At 38.9% G+C, this 19,879-nt stretch overlaps 1 protein-coding gene across 4 annotated transcripts in view; it reads right to left on the bottom strand.

Moving 5' to 3' along the window:
* The window catches only part of mor (SWI/SNF- related protein mor), a 47,161-nt gene extending 27,576 nt beyond the window's left edge, over nt 1-19,585 (bottom strand). For 2 of the 4 annotated variants that reach the window (XM_071674573.1, XM_071674574.1), the window contains exons 1-4: nt 19,410-19,569; nt 11,025-11,144; nt 8,610-8,714; nt 7,929-7,973 (exon numbers count right to left, since the gene is read on the bottom strand). In XM_071674573.1, the coding sequence (XP_071530674.1) occupies nt 7,929-7,973; nt 8,610-8,714; nt 11,025-11,144; nt 19,410-19,523 (384 nt within the window). In that variant the 5' untranslated portion in view covers nt 19,524-19,569. Of the gene's footprint in view, nt 1-7,928; nt 7,974-8,609; nt 8,715-11,024; nt 11,145-19,409 lie in introns of all 4 variants that reach the window. The other 2 variants (XM_071674575.1, XM_071674576.1) reach the window with 2 other exon arrangements.
* Nucleotides 19,586-19,879: the final 294 nt, after the last annotated feature.

Genomic DNA, 19,879 nt, shown 5'->3' with positions numbered 1-19,879 from the left:
AAAACAAAAATCTGTATTATTTACAGGTGCTCTGATAGGAGTTACCTTCCCTAAAACTGATGTCACTGCTTACTCAAGACACCAAGAAGTTATTTAATTTTCTATCATCTAACTTCTCATATATGTTCATCACAGACAGACGGACCAACAAACATACTGAGAGAGAGAGAAAGAAGGAGAGAGAGAGAGTACCTATGTGCACCTAACATGAGACTTTGCCAGCCATAAACATGGGCTAGAACATAGCACTAATCACTCATACTGCTTGTTTAGCAATACTGTTACTCTCTTCCGCCATGTACATTGCATAATTATCAATTTTGAGTTCATCTGAAACTTTGATCATCGGCCTAATATCCTTTTAAATTATGGCTACAGTAAATCCTTCCTTTCTTCTTTTTTCCCTTATCTTTTAACGTTACAGTCACAATTCTTGCTGGACTCTTGTATATTTCTGTTTGGTACATTTCTAATACCTTTATCAGGTATTCCAAAAGATCCTTTAAAATTTAATTATTCTGGTTCTTCCATACTGTGAAGAGCTAAACTCATTCCAAACATTGTTTCCTTTGACTTCTTCTCTTTTCTCTTTGTTGCCTTGCATAAAACATCATAGGGGTTCTTCTTCTTTCTCTATTATATACTTCAAGTTCTTCAAACCTTTCACTGAACTCTACATATTACGTATCTGTAAATAGTCTCCAATCTATTAATTACACCTTATTTTGTTCGATAACAAACAAAAAGTAAGGACAAAATTTTGCTTCTATTATGTGCAATGTATATTTTCTTATTCACTTTTCCGTCTCTCACATAAAAAGTATTCATCACTCCACTCGTTACCTGACTTACTGATAGATATTTTCAATACATTCTCCAAATTTCAGCTCTATCTTTACGATGAACTTAGATCTTTAACAGTAACTTTTCTATAAACATCTTTTTCTGTGGATCAGCTGCAAGAAGTGTGTTATACTTTTAATCATTCCAATATCTTTTTCAGATTCTTCCCCAAATAATTCAATCAAGTTTTCTGTCCATTCATATAACACTTTTAAACCTTTCTGCATTTTCTATCTTCTGATTTTATAATTTTACTCAGGTGAAATCTGTGAAACACCTTACTATGCTTTCATTCACCTCTGTCTATGTACAATATCCTTATCATAAATACTAAAGTGAACAATATTCCTTATAACACACCTATTAAAACCTCTCCTCCTGACATAACTCTCCATGGTACTACTTTTAATGTTTTTACTGTTAAAAACCTGTTACTCGTCCTAGCTTACTAATGATCGAGAGTACCTACATACACAGTTAAAGTCTGACGTTCCCAATGTACCCTGTGTGTTTCGCAGCGCTGTTATCCTCAGTTGCCAGACATATGGCACAACTGGCTATCTTTGACCATATATCCTTAAACCCTTAATGTCTCACCATGTTATCCTTTCCAACCCTCATAATTCATGTTTTTTCAAGCTGTCTAGAAAATGTATTTAATGTATCAATGTATTAATTTTGCAACGAAAAAAACACTTTAGACGTATTTTCCTTCCATTACGTTTACTGAATAACACACACACAAGTTATGAAGATGTTTCAACACATACCACTAAAAAGTGTGAGAGTAAGGCCTGAGTGTTGAGTTACCACTGCCCATGTTTTATTGTTTATTTTACCTATACTGAAAAACAAATTGGAACATCAGTGAAGGGAGCAAAAGAGGAAGTGGTAATAGTAGTGATGAAGTGAGGAGATGATGAGCGAGTATTTTGATGGACTGCTGAATGTGTCTGATGATCAGGTGGCAGATGTAGGAGGTTTGGGTCGGGGTGGTATGTGAAGTGAGAGTCATGGAGAGTGGATTAGTGTAGAGAAAAGAGGTAGTGAAAGTCTTACATGTGATGAAATGTGGCAAGGCGGCTGAGTGGATAGTATTGCAGTTGGTAAGGATTTTCAAAGATGTTCAATGTGCCTGAGGATTGGCATAATGCATGGAGGGGGCTTTAGTGTAAAGGCAAAATGCTTATCCCCTTTAGTGTAAAGGGATAAGCATAAGTGTTCAAATTACAGAAGTATAGGTTTGTTTAATGTATCCGTTAAGTTGTATGGGAGGGTACTGATTTACAGAGTAAAGGCATGTACAGAGCATCATATTGGGGAGGAGCAGTACAGTTTCAGAAGTGGTAGAGGATGTGTCAATCTGGTGTTTCCTTTAAAGAATGTGTGAAAACTATTCAAATAAAAAGGTGAATTTATATGTGACATTTATGGATCTGGATAAAGCATATGATAAGGCTGATAGAGATGCCTTGTGGTAGGCTTCAAGAATGTACTGCATGGGAAGAAAGCTGCTAGAAGGAGTAAGAAGTTATCATCGCGGGTGTAAGGCACATGTACGAGTAAGAAGAGAGGAGAATGAATGTTTCCAAGTGAATGTTGGTCTGCAGCTGGTGTAAGGTGTTATTATGGTTGCTTCATTTGTTTCTGGTTGTAGTGGCAAGGGAAGTAAATGTCAGTCTACAAGAGCAGGGCAAGTATGCAGTCTGTGGAGGATGAGAGGGCTTAGAAAGTAAATCTGTTGCTGTTTGCAGATGATAAAGCATGGGTGCTTTTCAAGTGCGAAAGTGGACGTTGGTGAATGAGTCTGGAAGATTATGTGTAAACAGGAAGTTGAGAGTTAATGCGTAAAAAGGCAACGTTATTAGGTTTAGCAGGGTTGAGGAACAGGTTAGTTAAGGGTGTGAGTTTGAACTGAGAAAACCTAGAAGGAATTGAAGTTTTTAGATATCTGGAAGTGGCCATGAAAGTAAAAGGAACCATGGAAGAAGAAGAAGGGTTAAAGGGTGGGTGAGGGGACAAAGGTTCTGGGAGTGCCGAAGAATATCTGAAAAGAGGGAATGTTATCTGGGAGAGCAAAAATGGGTATGTGTAAAAGTATGATAGTCCAAAAATATTATATGGATACAAAGCATGGGCTGCATGGAGGCAGGTGGATCTGTTGGAAATGAAATGTTTGAAGGCAATATGTGTGAGATGGTTTGACTGAGTAAGTAATTGTAAAGGTAGGAGAGAGAGAGAGAGAGAGAGAGAGAGAGAGAGAGAGGTGGCAATAAAAAAAAGTGTGTGGTTGAGAGACCTAAAGACGTAGAGAATAAGTGAGAAAAGGCTGACAAAAAGAAAACGTCATAAGTGAAGGGAACAAGGTGAATGGGGAAACCAAACTGGAGATGGAAGATTGGAGTGAAAGAGATTTTAAGCGATCAAGTCCTAAACTTGCAGGAGGACAAAAAGCATACACAAGATAGAGTGATTTATAACGATGTGGTATACTGGGGTTGACTAGCTATCAATGAATTGAAACATGGCATGTGAAGCATCTGGGGTAAACCATGGAAAGGTCTGTGGGACCTGGTTGTGGTTAGGGAGCTGTGGTTCAATGCATTACATATGACAGCTAGATGATGGATGTGAGGAGATTCAACCTTTCTTCATCTGTTCCTGGTGCTACCTCACTACCATGAGTCACAGGGAGGGGGTGAAGGTTCTGGGAGTGATGAAGAATGTGTGGAAAGAGAGTTATCTCAGACAGCAAAAATGGGTATGTATGAAGGAATAGTAAGTTCCAACAATATCATATGGTTGTAACACTTGGGCCATAGATGGGGTTGTATGGAGGAGCGTGGATGTGTTGGATACTAAATGTCTGAGGACAATATGTGGTGTGTGGTGGTTTGATCGAATAAGTAATGAGAGGGTAAGAGAGATGTGGGGTAATAAAAAGAGAGCAGAAGAGTGTGTTAAAATGGTTTGGACATGGAGAGAATGAATGAAGAAAGGTAGATAAAGAGGATATATGTGACAGAGGTGAAGGGAACAAGAAGTGGGAGACCAAATTGGAGGTAGAAGGATGGAGTGAAAAAGATTTTGAGCGATTAGGGCCTGAACGTGCAGGAGGGTGCGAGGCGTGCAAGGAATAAGAGTGAACTGGAATGATGAGGTATACAGGGGTCGAAGTGCTGTCAATGCATGTGAAACATTTGGGGTAAACTACAGAAAGGTCTGTGGAGCCTGGAAGTGGATAGGGAGCTGTGGTTTCAGTGCATTACACGCGACAGTTAGAGAATGAGTATGAACAAATGTGGCCTTTTTTTGTCTGTTTTCCTAGCGCTATCTTGTTGACGCAGATGTTGGCAATGCTGTTTCCCATGGGGCGGTGTGGCACAGGGAAAGGATGATAGCCAGCAAGTATAAATGTGTACGTGTGCATACATATATACGTGTGTATGTAAATGTATGTATGTGTGCATATGTTATGTATATGTATATAAATGTGTGTGTAAATAGTATGTAAGTATATTGAGTAGATGGGTCTTTCTTCACTTCATCTGTTTCCTGGCGCTACCTCGCTGATGCAGGAAATGGCGATCAAGTATAAAAATATATATAAAACCAAACCTTAGACAGATGCCCATTATGTTTACCAAACCCTAAGGGAAGATGAACAGCTGGGTTGACTGCGGACTGACTGCTGAGACTAGGATCTGAACCTATGTATGAATGGCCCTGGATGGCCTGTGAATGCATCATGGTTAGCAACACTATGTACTACACCACAGAGGTTCATTAATGAGTATTGTTTTATTTTACATAAAGTTTTCTTTGATTTATGAATGTCATTCACTGGCAATTTCCTCATGACAGCAGAACTATAATATACTTTTAAATTACTAGCCACACCAGTCAGATGCTGTGTTCTCAAGATCAGGAAGACTGGTAATATTGCTTTCACTTTTGCTACAAAACCTTCTCTAGCCTTGTATTGGTCAACTTCTGATGCTTAAAGAGTCAGTGTCCATAAAATCACTCTAAATATGATCCAAAGAAAGACCATCATCTTCACATAATGCTGGTTCATCATCTTCCTGGTCCCCTAAATGTAGGTAAAAATTTCAGCTCCTCAATTTCCTTCCTCGAAAATTTACCATGTGATTTTACTGCCACAGCCGAAGAATGACTGACAGCAAGGGAAATCATCATGCCCTGCCATCTCATCCACAACCTAGGATTAATGCATGTCTCTGAAAGTGAGGCTCGAAACTCAGGGAGTATATATCCATCTAAAGGCTTGTGTAAATATCTGTGTAGAGGTGTTAAGGGACTAAAGGTTTCATTACTAATTCCTAACAGACTCTTTCTTTGTTGCTAGGCTTTCAGGTGTATCATTTTGGTGTCTTTCTGGTACCAAATTTTTCAAAAATTTGGCATTTACTTGGCACTGACTCCAGAGGTCTTTGACCCCCAACGCCCTGGGCTGAGTCCAAACTACTGAGTTGGGTCAATGGTTGATCAAGCTATCATAGGCTACAGGCCCACATAATGACCACAGCCTGGCTCATACGGAAGTTTCTAAAATATTACCACTGATATCACAAGGCATGATGAGTTGAAAACACTTTGAATATCTCGGGCCCAGAATTCTTCAATGGTTTACAGGGTGTGCAGAGGAGAAATTCAAAAAGGGTATGAATAAGTAAATATCTATCCACGCCATTTCTAAATTTCTCCTCTGCATACCCTATAACATTTCCAATGGCTGAAGGAAAAGTGTTAAAGAATTCTGGGCCCGAGATATTCAAAGTGTTTTCTCTTCAACTCATCATGCCTTATGACATTAGTGGTAATATTTTAGAATCTTCCATACTCGTCATGCCAATCTAGAATTTTTGTGAGTGTAAGTTGGGCACCATGTTTCTTCAAAGTGAATATGATGACAGAACTCTCCCATCTACACTCAAGAGAGTACAATGATATCATTCATCCACAATGGATCCTTTACTGCATTGATGTAGGCTGTGACAGATTTTTGCACACTTTCTAACTGCTATTTTGCCAGCCATAAATGTGATGACAGTACACAGAATTATTCTGTTCTGGAGAGTATTAGTGCCCTGGAGACCATCATGACAGGTTTGAGTTCACCCGGCTGCAGTACTGACACTCAAAATCACATTTACCTCATTCATCTTTACGTATGCATTGCCTGGCCTTACCACATGGTGATGCGGACAGTATCACTTAACCTTCTCCCTGACCAAGGCAATGAATAGAAAATCCTTTCCTGTACTAGAAAAGGTAATAATCCAACACAAGAAGAATTTACTCAAGTCTGGTGAGAGGTGATGAAGTCGTTTTTGTCAGCTAAGATGTCAGCTTGGCTGACCGTTCAAAAGTCTTTAATATTTCTTATTTCACTGTCACTGCTGTCTCTTTCTTCTTTATGAACTTCTCAATCTGACAAATCACTATTATCAGAAAACTTAAATTTATCAAGTTCATCCAAACTGATATGTATTAAAAACTCCAACAAAACAGGCGTATCATGAAATGTTGCAGGAGCACGACATAATGTGTCATGACATCTTCATACCTGTAAAGAATGACTGAAAGAGACACTAAATATGTACTGCAGGTCTACTTCTGACAACACTGTATGGGTGATAATCAAATCTTTTTTGGTGCCTTTACTGCATGCAGGTAGCCACCAGGAATAAAAGGGTTAATGCAACATCTTTAATGATGATCTGCATCTTTCTGATTAAAGGGTTAAACATATTTCCCTAAAGTGAATTCATTTCCATTGGCAATGTTGACATTTCTTTGAGGTGATGAAATCCAAGTTGTAACCCCAATGACTTACCAAAACTCCTATTTACTTCTATGGGCTTTTCAGAGCTTCCCTCCTCTGTTGCTTCTTCCTTCACTTCACAGTCTGTTCTCTGCATCTATGTCAACTGATCTTGTCATTTTTTTCTTTCACTTCATTCCCTTCCACTGCTGAGTTTATTCCTGTGATATATGCTTATCTCATCATTCTGTTTGTCATCTGTGCTTGTGTCCTCTGATATCAATAAATCTCGTCATGTATTACACAAGTACGGTTGGTGGAATATATTGGAAATCCATAATCCTTAGGCCTATGCAATATGCAAATTCTCGATTTCTATTCATTTCAGAAACATGGCAATAGTTTGCAGTCAAAACATTAACATAACAGAGTGTTTTGTGCACTTAATGCAGGTATAAATATTAACAGTTTGTCATGTAAGTAAATATATACTATGTAAATCATCAATATCAAATACAGAGTGGCCAACTCTGAACCCTCATGCTCCAAGTTGGCAATAATCTTGCATGCTATATCACATATGCTTAAGAGTTTACAGCTTTTAGAAACAGATTTTTGATACTGTACCAGTAATCTCACATTCTTGCTTCCAGTTACTACTGGGAGAAGGTAATGTGTCTAAGAAATTCTCTCTGATGTCAATGGATGTGTTTTCTACAACTTTTGTATACAATTGTGTGAGCTGATTGTCTGCCAACATATCCTTAAACACCAATTCTTCATACAGTGCAATCTAAATTAGGCCTTTACCCTCAGGGATATGATAAATGTAAAGTGTATATGCCAAGCTTCCTAGCACATCGGGCATGTAATGCCCCGGAGTTTTCCAATGAAGATGATTTCAACATGTATTACATTTGTCACTCACTTCATCTTGCAAAACATACAACTTATCTATTTTCAACTTTACTTATAATTACTACAAAGGTAAGTATCACTGAACAAGCAAATTAATACTGATAAAGGTGCTTTTTCAGAGAATTCTCATAAAATATAAATTTTTCCACTGGATCCCATGTTAAGTTAAAAGCTGAAGTGTATTCCAGCCCAAAAACCTGACCCAAACACCCATGTTATAATAAGTAAACTAAGCCTAAACAATTTTGACCCCTAATCCTAATCTATCAAATATAAACATTTTTACAGGTACTTACGGTGGGTACTGGGCCAGCCTAAACAATTTAGACACCAAAACCTAACCTAACAATATCAAACAGTTTTACTACAGGGTACTCACCAAAGCTGAAGACTGATGTTGCTTGTGGTGGCCTGGCATTGTTGGCTGGAGGTGGAGATGATTAGTGGGTGAAGGGGACAAAGGCATCAACTACAGTACAGTATGAAAACAAGTTAAATGGAAAGAAAGAAACATCATCTCCACTTCCTCTCTTATTTCATTGGGAGATGTCAGATGTGTCATCTACACCAGCCTTTGCCCCTCACTGAGCAGTGGACCAGGCCAACACAAAGGTAATCAAATAACTTTCAATATATTTTCTCTTACTTTATAATGCCAATCTAATATTTCACAGACGATTTTTTTTCATTTTTGGACAGTATCATTCGGAACTATTACTTTTATTACATGTTATAGCGAGTGGATCCCCTAAAACAATAAGTTCCTTTAATCGTATTTTCAGTGAGTGAATGCTTATAAAGCAAGACCTAACTATATTCTAGTTTATCTAGTTTTCTTCTCTCTCTCCCTCACTCTATCATTCTCTCCCTCTTTTTCCCTCTCTTACTTTATCAATGACATCTGGAGCAGATGTATGCCTGATCACAACCACTACTCAAGTTGACTTCATATTCACATCAAGTCAATAATCAATCAATCTCCAGGAAGTCAAATCCTGGCTGCTGCTTCTTAACCACATTTAAAAAAGATGTCTAATGACTTCAGTTCAATGTTACTCACCTGGAAATCAAATCTGCGCCAACCCTGATCACTCTTGAACTTATACACAGTACTTAGTATGTGACACAGCCCACCGCCTGGCTTGAAGTCAAGGAAACATTTCATCTGCAAGAAATATGTGATCTTAAATTCTTTAGGACTTCTGAATTTTCATACCATACGAAACATCTAACACTGTACTTACAGCTTTTCAAGTCAATCTCAATTCATAAATTACTTACAAAAACACGAAAAAGGGGGATACCGAGAAAGTGGAAGGATGGAAGGAAAGAATATGCATGTAGGTGTGAGGTATGCATGTGATAAGAGAAAATTGGTACTATGTGGTAAACAAGGGGCGACATACTATCAGTGAACTAAACCAGGGCATATAAAGCAGACTGGGAAAACCATGAAAGGGTTTGTTGGGCCAGGTTGTGGATAGAAAGCTCTGATTTTGATGCATTATTCACGACAGCTTAAGAATGAGTGCAAGCAAATAGGCCATTCCATATTAGTTTGTACTGCTATCCCACTAAAGCAAAAAACAGTGAACAAGATTAAAAAGAATTATAAAATTTTGAAACTTTAACCATGAACAGGCAAAACTTTGCCAAGATATTACAGAGCAAATTAAAAACACCACCTGAAAGTGCAGCAACACGCCTTCAGACATTTTGCCCACCAGTCATTTGGTAATGTAATGGTGACGACATGTTTTAATCTTCAAATATTTACATCTATGCTCGTGCTTTAAACTATGTAAGCAGTATCTATATAAAGTTGAATTAAAGTAATTATAAATATCAATTTCACAAGTGCTTCAGTGTTTTTCAACTGGTGTAAATATGATTAACATGACCAGCATGTAGTCAATAAATCTATCTATATCAAAGAGACACGGTCATGATGACTAATGTGTTTCTCTGAAAGCAACAGCAACATTAAATACGGTGTACTCTCCGTATGTTTCAAAATGTGTTTATTCACAAAAACACACCTACATGACTAGAAAGAATCAATTGAAACTTTAGTGTCACTGGTGCCATTTCCAAATGTTACTCTATAATCAAGCCTTTATTTCACAAACAAGGATGAGAAATTGACCATATGGAAAAAATATGGTAATGCTCTTTAAAAGTACATTCATCCTTTCTCCACAACAGCCTCAGATTAAATCATATCAGCAGCTTAAATCTCTCCCCATTTTGTTTACATTTGTGCATCTTTTGTCAGTGATCTGTTGGGGATGGGGGGGATCTGTGAGTAGAGGTTGTTTGAAGTATGCAGCAGGGGTAAGCTTTATATATTTCTACCAAAAAAGTGTAGAAGTGTGCATTCTAGAAGATAAGGCTTATACTTTTTTTTTTTTTTTTTTTTTTTGCCGCTGTCTCCCGCGTTTGCGAGGTAGCGCAAGGAAACAGACGAAAGAAATGGCCCAACCCACCCCCATACACATGTATATACATACGTCCACACACGCAAATATACATACCTACACAGCTTTCCATGGTTTACCCCAGACGCTTCACATGCCTTGATTCAATCGCTGTCAGTGGATTGAATCAAGGCATGTGAAGCGTCTGGGGTAAACCATGGAAAGCTGTGTAGGTATGTATATTTGCGTGTGTGGAAGTATGTATATACATGTGTATGGGGGTGGGTTGGGCCATTTCTTTCGTCTGTTTCCTTGCACTACCTCGCAAATGCGGGAGACAGCGACAAAAAAAAAAAAAAAAAAAAAAGTATAAGCCTTATCTTCTAGAATACACACTTCTAGATTTTAAAATCCACAAAAGTATATTGTTTATGGTTATTTCAGGTTTTCTATTCTTTTAATAGTTACCAACATAGTATGAGCAAAAGCATGCCCAAATCAGGGCCATCTCAGGTAAAATAAAAAAGTACATGAAAAAGAATAAAAAATAAGTCAGTGCTCCATAGGTGTTTGTACACCTAACTCTTGATGGTAGAAAGATTACGGAAACAGAAAATGATGAGAGAAGGAAGCAAATTCCAAAGCTTTGCTGTATGAGAAAAGGAGGTATCATAATGGTCAATCCTTGAGTGGCCAGACTACATGGAAAAACTGTGGGAAGCAGCTTACCATTGCATGCCTAGGGTCTAAGCCTCAGGGGTAGAGAAGTGTGGAGACAACTCACAAGAGCAGTGGCTATAATAAACCTGGTAATACAGAGAATGCAGCAACATCACAGCATAGAGAAAGAGATGCATGAAGAGAGGTGATTCCAGAATTAATGAGATGGAAAGCTTTTTTGACTTCTTGCTGAAAAGCTTTCCATTCCACTCTTGGTAAAAGAGAGGATGAGGAAGCACAGTCCCAGTATGGCAATATCAAGGACAGACAAAAGATGGTAAGATTAAGAAATAAACATGATTCTATATTCTTATACATAAATCCAGTTACTAACTTACCGGTAATTTCGTCATAGGAGCTTTTGTGACCTTGGGACCAAAATTATCTTCCATAAATTGTAGCAACTGAACCACCAATTGAGACAGAGCTTTGTTGTTTGGAGGATCTGCTTGCACATACTGTAAATGAAAAAAAGGAATATGAGTACATGTTCACCATGACATCAATAATATCTACCACCTAGCAAAGTTCATGTAACAATAAAAGTACATACATATTACAACTACAAACCCTTCAAAACTTACAAATGACCATATTCTACATGTCAGTGAAACTAACTCATTTTAGGGTAACTGCTTGTGTCTTTATCCACCATAAAATAAAACTGAAATATACCCTGAGTTTGAAGTATCTACCAAGGCAATTAGTGGAATGCATTAACAATACTGGAAATCCAACAAGAAAGTTTTCCTGTTTTACAGCTTCACTGTATTTAAAATTTTTATTCAAAAACTGAGTAAAGTCCTGCAGAATCTCAACAAGCAACAAGTTGAGGTATGATGATGGCCATATATACAACAACAATTGGGGAATGTCCTCGTGCATAACATGAGGACATTTGCAAATTACTTGAGGATCCTGTAAGTGTCCCTCCTGTTCTAGAAGACAGATTTTGATGCAAGAGGTGCTAATCAATTCCTTATGCTCCAAACTGCTGATGTGAAGTTCCCTTACCCCAAATTTCCCATTAATTCAAAACCCTGCCCACTTCGTGTGGACTTAAAATTGTAGGAGTATGAGGTACTACCTTACAATCCCACACTTTACAACTCACGGAATACTTCTGGAGGACATGAGCATCCCTTCTGTTCTAGAAGACAGATTTTAATAAAAGTGGTAGCAATTTATTCCTCGTACTCTGAACTATTGATAAAGAGAACTTTTTATCACAGTTTCCCTCTAACTCAAAGCCCTGACCAGTTTGTGAAGACTTACAATTGTAGGAGTAGGAGGTGCTACATCTATAATCACAAACTCTACAAAAACTCGACAGTGTAAGGAATCCAAAAGCAGCTACTACTTTCATTAAAATCTCAACATGAGCACATTCATGATCTTTCCGATATATTACAGATAATGGACACTAATTCTCTTCTGTGGTTAATCCTAAATGTTTTACAACAAAACAATGTATAAGCTGCCAAAAGAATGTAGTACCTTAAGGTATTACTGGACAGATAGTTGGGTCAGGATATGGTAAATTTACCATTAAGTAATACACTCCCACCAGAAGTTTGTTATTTGTCCTTAGGTTAGTTATGGTAAAATCTTAGAATAAAGATGCATATTTTCTATAACTATGAGCTGTGTTCTATGCTTACACAATCATTGTTGCTACCATACAGAGCTAAGTATCTTCCTTTTTCACTCTTTCAATATCAAATATATTGTCCACCAAGTTAGTGGTAGGATTATGAGTGAGAGGAAAAATGTCAGGCTAGACAATAAATAAGTTATGTAATGTATGTACAATAACAGCAACTATAAAAACATAAAAATAACTTGCCTAATTTCATGCTTTAGATGCCTTGTGGGTTCAATTATTAGTGGAACTTAATTATATCAAATCATATAATCCACTTAACTGAACCAAAATTTGTTTGGTTTGGAAGGCAATTGGTGAGTTCAGGTGTCTAAATAGATATAAAAATCTTTTCCTGCATGGGACAAATCTCTTAATATCAACTCAATAACTAAATTAGGTAGACATCAGAACTCACCAATTGCCTTCCAAAACCAAACAAATTTTGGTTCAGTTAAGTGGATTATATGATTTGATATAATTAAGTTCCACTAATAATTGAACCCACAAGGCATCTAAAGCATGAAATATATATATATATATATATATATATATATATATATATATATATATATATATATATATATATATATTTTCTTTCTTTCTTTTAAACTATTCGCCATTTCCCGTGTTAGCGAGGTAGCGTTAAGAACAGAGGACTGAACCTTTTTTGGAATATCCTCACCTGGCCCCCTCTGTTCCTTCTTTTGGAAAATTAAAAAAAAACGAGAGGGGAGGATTTCCAGCCCCCCCCCCGCTCCCTCTCCTTTTAGTTGCCTTCTACGACACGCAGGGAATACGTGGGAAGCATTCTTAATCCCCTATCCCCATATATATATATATATATATATATATATTATATATATATATATATATATATATATATATATATATATATATATATATATATACATATATATATATATGGAGAAAAACTGGAGGAAGTGAAGTGTTTTAGATATCTGGGAGTGGATCTGGCAGCGGATGGAACCATGGAAGCGGAAGTGGATCATAGGGTGGGGGAGGGGGCGAAAATCCTGGGGGCCTTGAAGAATGTGTGGAAGTCGAGAACATTATCTCGGAAAGCAAAAATGGGTATGTTTGAAGGAATAGTGGTTCCAACAATGTTGTATGGTTGCGAGGCGTGGGCTATGGATAGAGTTGTGCGCAGGAGGATGGATGTGCTGGAAATGAGATGTTTGAGGACAATGTGTGGTGTGAGGTGGTTTGATCGAGTGAGTAACGTAAGGGTAAGAGAGATGTGTGGAAATAAAAAAAGCGTGGTTGAGAGAGCAGAAGAGGGTGTTTTGAAGTGGTTTGGGCACATGGAGAGGATGAGTGAGGAAAGATTGACCAAGAGGATATATGTGTCGGAGGTGGAGGGAACAAGGAGAAGAGGGAGACCAAATTGGAGGTGGAAAGATGGAGTGAAAAAGATTTTGTGTGATCGGGGCCTGAACATGCAGGAGGGTGAAAGGAGGGCAAGGAATAGAGTGAATTGGAGCGATGTGGTATACCGGGGTTGACGTGCTGTCAGTGGATTGAAGCAGGGCATGTGAAGCGTCTGGGGTAAACCATGGAAAGCTGTGTAGGTATGTATATTTGCGTGTGTGGACGTATGTATATACATGTGTATGGGGGGGGGGGGGGCATTTCTTTCGTCTGTTTCCTTGCGCTACCTCGCAAACACGGGAGACAGCGACAAAGTATAATAAAAAAAAAATATATATAAAAATATATATATATATATATATATATATATATATATATATATATATATATATATATATATATATATATATAAGAGTAAATGTGAATAAGAGCAAGGTTATTAGGTACAGTAGGGTTGAGGGTCAAGTCAATTGGGAGGTAAGTTTGAATGGAGAAAAACTGGAGGAAGTAAAGTGTTTTAGATATCTGGGAGTGGATCTGGCAGCGGATGGAACCATGGAAGCGGAAGTGAATAATAGGGTGGGGGAGGGGGCGAAAATCCTGGGAGCCTTGAAGAATGTGTGGAAGTCGAGAACATTATCTCGGAAAGCAAAAATGGGTATGTTTGAAGGAATAGTGGTTCCAACAATGTTGTATGGTTGCGAGGCGTGGGCTATGGATAGAGTTGTGCGCAGGAGGGTGGATGTGCTGGAAATGAGATGTTTGAGGACAATGTGTGGTGTGAGGTGGTTTGATCGAGTAAGTAATGTAAGGGTGAGAGAGATGTATGGAAATAAAGAGAGCATGGTTGAGAGAGCAGAAGAGGGTGTTTTGAAATGGTTTGGGCACATGGAGAGAATGAGTGAGGAAAGATTGACCAAGAGGATATATGTGTCGGAGGTGGAGGGAACGAGGAGAAGTGGGAGACCAAATTGGAGGTGGAAAGATGGGGTGAAAAAGATTTTGTGTGATCGGGGCCTGAACATGCAGGAGGGTGAAAGGAGGGCAAGGAATAGAGTGAATTGGATCGATGTGGTATACCGGGGTTGACGTGCTGTCAGTGGATTAAATCAGGGCATGTGAAGCTTCTGGGGTAAACCATGGAAAGCTGTGTAGGTATGTATATTTGCGTGTGTGGACGTATGTATATACATGTGTATGGGGGTGGGTTGGGCCATTTCTTTCGTCTGTTTACTTGCGCTACCTCGCAAACGCAGGAGACAGCGACAAAGAAAAAAAAAAAAAATTATCCCTGGGGATAGGGGAGAAAGAATACTTCCCACGTATTCCCTGCGTGTTGTAGAAGGCGACTAAAAGGGGAGGGAGCGGGGGCTGGAAATCCTCCCCTCTTGTTTTCCTTTTAATTTTCCAAAAGAAGGAACAGAGAAGGGGGCCATGTGAGGATATTCCCTCAGAGGCCCAGTCCTTTGTTCTTAACGCTACCTTGCTAATGCGGGAAATGGAGAATAGTTTGAAAGAAAGAAATATATATATATATATATATTATTGGATTACGTGTTAATTGACACGCGCGCAAAAGAGAGACTTTTGGATGTTAATGTGCTGAGAGGTGCAACTGGAGGGATGTCTGATCATTATCTTGTGGAGGCTAAGGTGAAGATTTGTATGGGTTTTCAGAAAAGAAGAGTGAATGTTGGGGTGAAGAGGGTGGTGACAGTAAGTGAGCTTGGGAAGGAGACTTGTGTGAGGAAGTACCAGGAGAGACTGAGTACAGAATGGAAAAAGGTGAGAACAATGGAAGTAAGGGGAGTGGGGAAGAATGGGATGTATTTAGGGAATCAGTGATGGATTGCGCAAAAGATGCTTGTGGCATGAGAAGCGTGGGAGGTGGGTTGATTAGAAAGGGTAGTGAGTGGTGGGATGAAGAAGTAAGATTATTAGTGAAAGAGAAGAGAGAGGCATTTGGACGATTTCTGCAGGAAAAAAATGCAATTGAGTGGGAGATGTATAAACGAAAGAGACAGGTCAAGAGAAAGGTGCAAGAGGTGAAAAAGAGGGCAAATGAGAGTTGGGGTGAGAGACTATCAGTAAATTTTAGGGAGAATAAAAAGATGTTCTGGAAGGAGGTAAATAAAATGCGTAAGACAAGGGAGCAAATGGGAACTTCAGTGAAGGGCGCAAATGGGGAGGTGATAACAAGTAGTGGTGATGTGAGAAGGAGATGGAGTGAGTATTTTGAAGGTTTGTTGAATGTGTTTGATGATAGAGTGGCAGATATAGGGTGTTTTGGTTGAGGTGGTGTGCAAAGTGAGAGGGTTAGGGAAAATGATTTGGTAAACAGAGAAGAGGTAGTAAAAGCTTTGCGGAAGATGAAAGCCGGCAAGGCAGCAGGTGTGGATGGTATTGCAGTGGAATTTATTAAAAAAGGGGGTGACTGTATTGTTGACTGGTTGGTAAGGTTATTTAATGTATGTATGACTCATGGTGAGGTGCCTGAGGATTGGCGGAATGCGTGCATCGTGCCATTGTACAAAGGCAAAGGGGATAAGAGTGAGTGCTCAAATTACAGAGGTATAAGTTTGTTGAGTATTCCTGGTAAATTATATGGGAGGGTATTGATTGAGAGGGTGAAGGCATGTACAGAGCATCAGATTGGGGAAGAGCAGTGTGGTTTCAGAAGTGGTAGAGGATGTGTGGATCAGGTGTTTGCTTTGAAGAATGTATGTGAGAAATACTTAGAAAAGCAAATGGATTTGTATGTAGCATTTATGGATCTGGAGAAGGCATATGATAGAGTTGATAGAGATGCTATGTGGAAGGTATTAAGAATATATGGTGTGGGAGGCAAGCTGTTAGAAGCAGTGAAAAGTTTTTATCGAGGATGTAAGGCATGTGTACGTGTAGGAAGAGAGGAAAGTGATTGGTTCTCAGTGAATGTAGGTTTGCGGCAGGGGTGTGTGATGTCTCCATGGTTGTTTAATTTGTTTATGGATGGGGTTGTTAGGGAGGTGAATGCAAAAGTTTTGGAAAGAGGGGCAAGTATGAAGTCTGTTGTGGATGAGAGAGCTTGGGAAGTGAGTCAGTTGTTGTTCGCTGATGATACAGCACTGGTGGCTGATTCATGTGAGAAACTGCAGAAGCTGGTGACTGAGTTTGGTAAAGTGTGTGAAAGAAGAAAGTTAAGAGTAAATGTGAATAAGAGCAAGGTTATTAGGTACAGTAGGGTTGAGGGTCAAGTCAATTGGGAGGTAAGTTTGAATGGAGAAAAACTGGAGGAAGTAAAGTGTTTTAGATATCTGGGAGTGGATCTGGCAGTGGATGGAACCATGGAAGGGGAAGTGAATCATAGGGTGGGGGAGGGGGCAAAAATCCTGGGAGCCTTGAAGAATGTGTGGAAGTCGAGAACATTATCTCGGAAAGCAAAAATGGGTATGTTTGAAGGAATAGTGGTTCCAACAATGTTGTATGGTTGCGAGGCGTGGGCTATGGATAGAGTTGTGCGCAGGAGGGTGGATGTGCTGGAAATGAGATGTTTGAGGACAATGTGTGGTGTGAGGTGGTTTGATCGAGTAAGTAACGTAAGGGTAAGAGAGATGTGTGGAAATAAAAAGAGCGTGGTTGAGAGAGCAGAAGAGGGTGTTTTGAAATGGTTTGGGCACATGGAGAGAATGAGTGAGGAAAGATTGACCAAGAGGATATATGTGTCGGAGGTGGAGGGAACGAGGAGAAGAGGGAGACCAAATTGGAGGTGGAAAGATGGAGTGAAAAGGATTTTGTGTGATCGGGGCCTGAACATGCAGGAGGGTGAAAGGAGGGCAAGGAATAGAGTGAATTGGAGCGATGTGGTATACAGGGGTTGACGTGCTGTCAGTGGATTGAATCAAGGCATGTGAAGCGTCCGGGGTAAACCATGGAAAGCTGTGTAGGTATGTATATTTGCGTGTGTGGACGTATGTACATGTGTATGGGGGGGGTTGGGCCATTTCTTTCGTCTGTTTCTTTGCGCTACCTCGCAAACGCGGGAGACAGCGACAAAGTAAAAAAAAAAAAAAAAAAAAAATATATATATATATATATATATATATATATATATATATATATATATATATATATATATATATATAAAACACTGCTCTATTTGGATGGTCACTGCAAGACTTTGATACATAAAAAAAACAGTGACCTCTTCATATCAACTATAGTTTTATATGGGGGAACGGATCTCCTACAGATCCTAGGTGCATCTTCCAAACTCTATTTTGATAATGTTTGGTGACAAATATCTGGTGAAGTCTTTAAGGGTATTCAATTTCGAAAGCCTGGGCTTAGCCCAGACTCTTGGTTTGAGTTGCTGATCAATCGAGCTATTGGAAGCCATGCCCTTCGGCCCACATAGCCCCCACAGCCTGGCTGGTCTGGTACACTTTGTAGGTAGTTGTCCAGTGCATTCTTAAAATTTTCTGCTGTGCATTTCATCCTGTTTCAGAAGGTAGCTGGCAAGATGTTGAAGAGTCCTGGGCCCCAGATAACTTTCTTTTTTTGTTCGTAACACACCCTTGAACTTTCATAAGTAGCATTTTACAATGTCTTCCATGCCTGTCATGCCAGTGGTAAATTATTTCTAAAGGTGGGAACCATACCTTTAAAGATTTTCCAGGAACACCAGTGGTAAGTTATTTCTAAAGGTGGGAACCATACCTTTAAAGATTTTCCAGGAACAGATGATATACTTTTCCCATCTGCACTCCTGGGAATATAGCCTCAGAGATTCAGCTATTCCCATTAAGTTAATTCCTTTAACACATTAATATAGGCAGTGAAAGATTTGAGCACTTTTTATGGTCGTAATCTTACCTGTCCTGTAGAGCGATAATGAAACACAGCAATATTCAAATCGTGAAAGAATCTACTCCTTGAATAATATCACCAACGTGGTATTCAGTTGTTTTCAAGGGTTACCGCTTATTAGGAAATGCCAATTTCCATCTACTTCAAAAGCCTGCCCATTTTGAGGCGACTTCATTTTAAGGTAGTAAGAGCAGCAGCAGGTAAAGAAACCAGCCTAAATCAACTCTGTGATGGTTATGAATCCGCTGATACCACTTTGTACCACTTTCATCAAATTCCACCTACAAGACCGCATAAACCCACAAATTTCAAAATTACCAGAATTTCTACACATATGTTCGGTTAATATGCTTGGATTCAGGCTCTCCAACTGTTACTGTGGTCTCTAAACACTACACTAATACTGTCAAAATCACCCAGACTTTTAGTTATAATAGAATTTTAATCCTGGTATTTGCTTCAACTTCCTTGCTTTTACCTCATGCTTCCACCTTGTCTTTATCACCCTAAGCAGTCTGTGGGTAAATCCTCTTGTCTGACAATGCTCTCTTACGTTGTCTGTCATTCTCTTTTTACAGATACATGTCCTTCGCAGTCAAGAATACACTCGTCTACTAATCATAAACCACTTAATCACAAGGTTTTCCCCGTTCTAAATGTTCCATTCAAGGAGGTGATACACAATAACTTTACCAAGTAATCGACATCCGATGATACATTTTAGTAAATGTGTATAAATTCATTCACGTTCTACAGCTTAAAAACAAGAGGACCCGGCGCGTAAGAACACCGCGTTTTCCAATTATCCAGGCTCAAAATACATTCTGGAAGCAGAACAAACCTTTTTCGCATTTTTCATGAGCCATGTTTTGACATTTTCAAACTGAGAAACAGTCTCAGTAGACTCGTAGTATTTGACATTAGGGCCACCATCCTTCCTAGCGTTGATCGCCATCACGCTAAAAACAAACACAACCCAAACAACAAATATGGCGGCCAGCGTCATTCATGACACGCAGCGTCTGAGAAACTCGTTCGAAAACAACCATTATGAAGATTACAAAGACGCATCAGAAATATATACATATCGATATAACTATCTAGAAAGGCAAAATTATCGTCCAATGGCACAATTCAGAAACTCAGCATGACTCGAGACGAAACTCTCCAGCGTAGACTGGGAAAAGTGCTTTTATACGGATACCTCTTTCCGTCTCTTGTGGGGTTAAGTCAGTCTCTAACGATTATAAACGGACTCATATAGTCATGAATGTCTAATGATATTGACTCATTATAATTACTATAAACTAG

This window comes from Panulirus ornatus, chromosome 20 (genome assembly GCF_036320965.1).
Source record: "Panulirus ornatus isolate Po-2019 chromosome 20, ASM3632096v1, whole genome shotgun sequence".
NCBI classification, from domain to species: Eukaryota; Metazoa; Arthropoda; class Malacostraca; order Decapoda; family Palinuridae; genus Panulirus; species Panulirus ornatus.
This window is presented reverse-complemented; position numbering and strand designations above follow the sequence as displayed.